Consider the following 7504-nt stretch of genomic DNA (forward strand, 5'->3'; position numbering starts at 1 on the left):
AGGGAAGGAAGCCCGCGTGGCCTGGCTTTTGTAAAGAGGCGCACGCCGCCGTGCCGCTGCCTGTCCTATTATGTGCGCGACACATGATCAATAGCGGGATAGCGCCACGACATCAATATAAGTGACAGAACAATGAGGGATATCATCGGACATCTATCTTAATATAGCCGCCTACAAGGGGCTGGAAGCCCAGCCGGGGAGGCAGAGATGGAGGGATGGGGGAGGGAGGGAGGGAGAAGGGGAGGGGATGGATCACATGAAAATTCCGCCCCACGAATCCCCATCTCCCTCCTCATCTCCTCCTGTCCAATATGCGCAGACACACACACATACACACAACCCCCCCTCTCTCTCTCTCTCTCTCTCTCTCGCTTTCTCTCTCTACCCCCTCTCTCTCTCTCTCTCTCTCTCTCTGTCTCTCCTCTCTCTCTCTACCCTCTCTCTCTCTAACCTCTCTCTCTCCTCTCTCTCTCTACCCTCTCTCTCTCCTCTCTCTACCCTCTCTCTCTCTACCCTCTCTCTCCCTCTCTCTCTCTACCCTCTCTCTCTCTCTCTCTCCTCTCTCTCTCTCTCTCTCTCTCTCTCTCTGCAGCTGCCTGGGCTATTATTTTCCAATTTCAATTTGACACCCCTGCCTTTCATGCTAATTCTATTATTGTAGGGAGTTTATGTGATTTCATATCACTAGAAATCGCTCATGTATAATAACCCTTTGGGCTAAAAATCCAACCGAACCCCGGAAACCTGCGGTAGCCGGTGGGAAAATAATTACTTTCATATCAAAAGTCAGCAGGAGGCGCGAGGAGGCGAGGAGGCGAGGAGGCGAGAGGGCGAGGGGGCCTGCAGGGTCCTATAGCCCCCAGCCCATAACCTCATTTCGATGGGGGCCTTTCAAATGAATACCTTTGTTAAACACAAACAGCCAGTCGGACTTGACTAGAGAGAAAAGGGAGATGTATCCGCTATAAAAAAAAACACAACAACAATAACCAAGCGCTAGCCCACCACCAACGGTCAGGCCAACACCAGTCTGATATATCCCCCATTATAATAAAGGCTAAAACACTGTTCTCCTGTCCCTGGTTCAATGGTCCTCTAAAACAACAGGGATTTCATTTAAACAATAACTTTATTTATCAAAATGTTTACATATATAAATATTTTTTATTTTTTTATAATTTCTCAAAAGAAATGTACAATGTTTGAGGATTTCTGTTGTTTTTCTGTGTTGAGATGTTTAGTCTTTTTCTCCTTTTGAAATGGACGTGTCTATAACTTCCGTTTGGAAAGTAGTAGGCAACACATTGCCGTCTGAATCTATCAGAGAATCTGTTCAAAAAAAAAATACACAACAATAGAGTAGGTCTGTCTGATATGTTTTTAAAAGGTGTAGCTTTGGGAATGTTTAGATGTAGCTGCGCAGGTCGGTTGGTTCTGTCTCTGTTTATATAATGCACCAGCGTTAGTCCATGTCGACTTCGTCTCCATCTGTCCCGGGCTCCTCGTGCTCCGCCTGACTCTCTGGCTTGGCGCCAGAACACCGCAAGGGCTCCGGTGACGAGTCCTCTCTTGTGCCCTCCCCAGTGGGCTCACTCTGGCAGTCGTTAACGTCCGTTACTCGTGACAAACCCGGTCGGTCGTCAACCTCGCGGCTACCGTCACTACCCGTGCTGGACTGAGTTGAACTGGTTCTCGTTAAAGTCGTTTGAACTGAAACAGAGCTCTGTGGTGGGGGGGAAACGGAGTCTGGACCGTCGTTGTTGTAACTTCCCTGCTGTGCCTCACTCCCGCTCCTGTCCACACAGTTACTAACATGATTGTGGTGGTGGTGAAGGGGTTTGTTTAGGCCCAAATGAGCCAGATGATGAGAGCTGGTATAACCTGTAGATTCACTAGTCACACATCTCTGTCCCTGTCCTGGGTTCGGCCCGCTGCTGCTGTTGTTGTTGTTGTCCTGGCACAGCCCGGTTTTCAGGGCCGTCTGTGGGACAATGAAGCCCAGTGGCTGATGGGTAATGGGGTACAACAGGAAGTGACCCTTCCCTATCAGCGGCCTCTGATTGGACAGCGAGCTGAAGTCCAGCTGTGGTTTCCGGCGAGGTGTGGCGTCAGAGAGAAGGCTCTCCACGCTGAACGGGTTTAGTTTCTGGTGGCCCGAGGACCTGGAGGCGCCGAGTCCAGGACCGTGCGTGCTGCCCGGGGACACCTGCTGCTGGACCCCAGGTCCCGGTCCTATCTCCCCTGCGGTTCTTTGGTTGTTGTGGTGGTGGTGGTGGTCGTGGTGCTGGTCCTGGAGGAGACCAAACCGGGGGCGTGTCTGAGTTTGTTCACAGCCATCTGGTTCCGTTTGGTGGTGGTGGTGGTGTCCTCCTCCCGGTTCAGAATGAAGGCGGCTCCCGTTACAGTCGGATGAAGGCTGCTGCTCATTGTCGGTGATCTGTGACGCGCCGCTGTCGCTGTCTGACCCGCCGGGTGTGTGGAAGAGGTCACCGGAGAGTAACTTGTTTTGAGACTTCAGCAGTTTACGCTCCTGTTTCCGTTTCTTTTTCTCTGCACGCTCCAGCTCGCGCCGCGCGATCTCCTCGGCGTCCATGGGCTCTCCGCTGCACGTGGTCGGGTGGGAGTTGTGCGCCGGGCGCCCCGGGCCTTTCTTAGTGTTCTCTTTTTTCCTCCATTTAGCGCGCCGGTTCTGGAACCAAACCTACACACACGCACACACACGCACACGCACACACATTACACACACGCACACACACACACATTACACACACATTACACACACACACACACACACACACACACAAACATTACACACACACACACACATTACACACACACACACACACACACAAACATTACACACACACACACATTACACACACACATTACACACACACACAAACATTACACACACACACACATACACACACACACATTACACACAAACATTACACACACACACACATTACACACACACATTACACACACACATTACACACACACATTACACACACACACACACAGGGAGCCAAGAATGGGGAAATTGGTTTAGTTAATTTTCTATGCATCTTGTTGGGATGAATCTCTCTCTGTCTCTCTCTCCTTTTCTCTCCAAAGTCATGTAAAACAAGGCCACAGATTGAGTAGTGAAATTAATCATGGCTCAACTTGTTCCACCTACAAGCTAGAGTAAAATATTTGTTTTAATAAAATGTATTAATAGTTTTGTATTCGATAAAAGTATGAATAAACTGACGTAAAATGTATCTCAACCAATAATATTATGTAGATATCCATGGCAAAAAATAACAGCTTTAAATCAAAATATACCAAGAACCCATCATCCTGAAATATTGATTATCATTATTATTATTGTTGTTGTTGTTGTTGCTAAATGACAGACCAGAGGTGCAGTTTGTAGTATTTATAAATCCAACCGGATCATAACTAATTAACAGACTAGTCCATGTTGAGAAACACTGAGACCCCAAAGAAAACAAATAGAAGTTAAGGGCCCCCCCCCCTTCTCTCTCGCTCGTCTTCTCTCCCACCATCTCTCACCTAATTACGATTAAAACGCAGCTGAAGCCCTGACACAAACATACAATGCGGCCAATATATCCAATAACAGACGGCAGTCGCCAAATAGGCCTCGTCTATATTACACACCGACACACACACATCACCACTTCTCCTCCTATCCACAGATGCGCCATTCTAATTGTCAATCGAGAGTCAGTGTGATAGCTAATTCTCCCAATTACGTTTAATTCCACCGTAGATAATTCGGCCTATCCCTCTCAATTCATCCTGCCTCCGTCTCCCTGTCCCGCCCCCTCCCTCTACCACCGCTCCGAGAGCAGCTTTCCACCGCGGTGTGCCAGGGGGACCCGCCGCCTGTGAGCCCACACCGTCCGGCCTCACAGCGCACACGGCCCCGCATGTTCGGCGCTGATAACGCAGGGAGTTAGCGTTCAGATTGAGAAGTGGGCTGCGTGTTTGTCACATAATGCGGTGCGTCGACGGAAACAACATGACAATAGCCGTGTTTCTTATGAATTTGTAATGTTGGTGAATATCTCCGCGTGCAAGAACCTGCTGCCGATAAAGAAGCACTAAGCAGCTTGGAGGAATAATAATCTGTGGTTTAAAGGAGGCGAAATCCCCAAACAAGACACACACACACACACACACACACACACACACACACACACTAGAGCCATGCTCGTTTAGTTTTACAAGGAAACACAACGACTAAACCAAAGCCCCCCAAAACACCAAGCCAACAGCATTCCTGTCTGTCTACATTTCCACCAAGTTATACCTCAATTAGTAAACACATCAAATACGCACATCACCGTTAAGCACACAAACAAATCTGAGCCTGGTGGGAAAATGAAAAGGAAGTCGTTGAAAATAGTGGGGGGATTTTAAAACTTTTGCATTGATATTGTGGAGGTGTCGTTTTTAGATCGGCCTAAAACGTGTTAAATAGAGAGAGAGTGAGTGCGTTTTGTGCAGCCTATAGATCTATCCTATAGGAATTAAGTAGTAGGCTATGTTATCGCTGGTCTACAGCTTTATTCGGTCCCGGACAGCCATGTCAATAAAGCCAGCTCATTATGGTATTAAAGGGATCGGATTCTCCTTATATCTGACGAGCAAAAATGTTGCCTAAAACTCCACACAGCCGGAGAGGTTTAAAGGTGGTGTTTTTACAGTACTTCCGTAAACAGAGTCCTATTGGTTATCCAATAATTAAAAAGCATGCTGGACAAATTACGGGTTACTATTTTTTTTTGTCGGGAATATTTGTACTTGGTTAAAACTGTTTTTATAGATGATTTATTAATGAACATTTAGTTGTTGTTTTTAAAAAATAAATTATGGGAATACTATATTAAGTTAAAAATCGAACTTGATAATAATAAGACAAAACAATAATAATACTAATAAAAATAATTGTAATATTTATAATAATGTAGGCCTATTTTATCTTCTAATTATCTTTAACAGCATAACACAAATTACAAATTGTCTTGATTTCAAAATAGAAATTGACATGAATTCGTAGCCCACAAATTTAGCCTCTACAAATTCAAATAAACAAAGGAATCATATCTTTTTTTTTACCAATTCACAATTTATCTTAACAATTAATATTTTTTAAATGCAAAAACAACCGTGATATATGAGATGTTATTATTATTATTATTATTATTATTATTATTATTATTATTATTATTATTATTATTATTATTATATATGTGTTATGGTTGAGAGATCAAACCCTCAGCAGCGTTCTGGTTCATTCAGTAAACGGAACTGTTTTTTATGACCTCATAAATCAATACTGTATGTTAATGCATAATTCAATAGGTCTTTAATTGACAAATAGCTGTCTCACTAATATCTCACTATGGGGATTATTGATGAAACTGAACACACGGCTATAGACGCCTGGTTATTACACACTTCAAACCAAACTGAGAAATGACTCCAACAATCCAAGAATAGTTTTTTGTTCTCGCGCATAAAATACACGTTCGAAGAATATTCCTCAAGAACGTGGTATTACTTTTCAACAACAGAACATGGCATTGATAAGAAAGTGCAAGTAGAAATGTATTTTAATTAAATGTGTTTATATTTTTTTTTTGGGGGGGGGGGGTTGTTTGTTTACCTGGACCCGGGACTCTACTAGGTCCAGCCGCAGCGCGAGCGCCTCCCGCATGAAGATATCCGGGTAGTGGCTCTCGTTAAAAGCTTTCTCCAGCTCCTCCAACTGCCAACCGGTGAAATTGGTCCGCGTGCGTCTCCGTTTGCAACCGGGGCTATCCTTATCTGGGTCCCCCGAATCTACACAGAAACGATCAGAGAGAGAGAGAGAAAGAGGTGGTAGTGTCAACTGACGACATGTGTGCTCGGTAAACAAGTCTACGACAACAACAACCATCTCTCAGCTACATCAAGCCATCGTGAACTAAACGGTTCAGTAAATTGCTTGTTACACAAAGCATCGATTATAGTTCAGAGAAATGCTGAATGTGTGTTTTGTTCTGTTTTCTCCTGCTTGAGTTGCTGAAACATCACAGGCCACTACAGTGAGTTGGGATGTAGACGCGTCCATTTCCATCGGAGGGAGTCTAGTTGGAGTGTTGAGTTATATGGCTGTTCCGAAAATAAGAAATGCATTTATTTGATATAACTTTTATTATTTCTGAAAAACACTAGCCATTTAAAAATATATATAAATCATCCATTTAAACAGCACAGCAGAATGCACTGTGTTTTGTTGGGAAATTAGCACTTGCTTCGTGTTGTTGTTTTTTTCTCATTCAATACTTGGTTGTAATTATGACATAATTAATCAAAAATCGATAATAAGATTTGAGTTGAACATTACATTTCAGAGTTTATAAAATAGTCCAAAATAAAACAAGAGTTGATTTTAAAAGCCCAACTAGATAACGGTTCTATGCAAAGCTTCTCCATTAACAAGATGCCATATTTCCATGGAAACTAAAATCACTCTACGGCCAATAATATCAAACCAATATTTCCAGACGTGTATCACTCCTTTCTCTCTCTTTCCATCCCTTCCTCCGCCCATGCCTCCAACCTACCTGAGAGTTTGTACTGATTATCTCCGTTAATCCCGCAGCCAGAGGAAAGTAGAGGACCGGAGCCGTGTAACACCGAGGCCGAGCACGAGCCGTTCAGTAATCCGTCTATGGAGAAGGGTACGGCGGCCGCGGACTGTAGCTGGTGACCGGCGAGCTCGTAGACGTGGTGGTGTCCCAGGTGGTAGGGGAAACCAACACCGACCATTCCGCCCAGAGAGCCTCCGAACTGGGCGTGGGGGTGCTCGAGTATCCGGCTGTCCATGCTACTGGCCCGGACGGTGGAGGGGCCGAAGTGAGGCGTCTGACCGAGGGAGTGTGGGTGAACATGCAGAGCGAGGGGAAGGAGAGGGGGATGAAGCGAGAGAGAGAGAGAGGGAGGAGGGAGGACAGAGAGAGACAGACAGACACCAACGGAGCGCAGCTGTACTATAAAACAGGAACAGACATAGACAGTGAGTTTTTACTCCTATACTACCAGACATCACCCCCCTTCCTTCCTGTCATCTTCCCTCTCCTGCCCCCCTAATTAGGCCTTCCGCGGCTCGGGGAGTTTTGGACCAATAAGAAACGCTAATGGGTCGGGTAACGTCACAGGCGTGGTTATGGCTCGTGTGAGAGAGGGAGAGATGGAGGGAAAAAAACGTTTTTCCATATCGATTACTAATTACACCTGACATCGGCCTCCACAAACAATATAAGCCCTGTCACAACATGGACATGGGAGGCTGGGGGAGGGGAAGAGTGCTGCTATAGGCAGCTCATTGAAAGGCGATCCATTATAAAACAGACGGAAAATTATGTTTTTTTTTCTACCTCCCACACATCTCTCATGTGTTCTTCAACAAACACATCTAGAACAGGAATGGTCGCCAGCATCA

The 7504-nt window shown here is 45.3% G+C and overlaps 1 protein-coding gene across 1 annotated transcript; it reads right to left on the reverse strand.

The window, feature by feature from the left end:
* Positions 1-585: 585 nt before the first annotated feature.
* LOC112239659 (homeobox protein unc-4 homolog) lies at positions 586-7109 on the reverse strand. Its single transcript, XM_042312481.1, has 3 exons — positions 6627-7109; positions 5684-5859; positions 586-2701 (listed from the first exon to the last, which is right to left on the reverse strand). Exons 1-3 carry the CDS (start codon positions 6886-6888, stop codon positions 1463-1465), a joined length of 1677 nt encoding a protein of 558 aa, XP_042168415.1. The 5' UTR covers positions 6889-7109; the 3' UTR covers positions 586-1462.
* Positions 7110-7504: the final 395 nt, after the last annotated feature.

Source organism: Oncorhynchus tshawytscha, unplaced genomic scaffold (assembly GCF_018296145.1).
Source record: "Oncorhynchus tshawytscha isolate Ot180627B unplaced genomic scaffold, Otsh_v2.0 Un_contig_13264_pilon_pilon, whole genome shotgun sequence".
Lineage (NCBI taxonomy): Eukaryota > Metazoa > Chordata > Actinopteri > Salmoniformes > Salmonidae > Oncorhynchus > Oncorhynchus tshawytscha.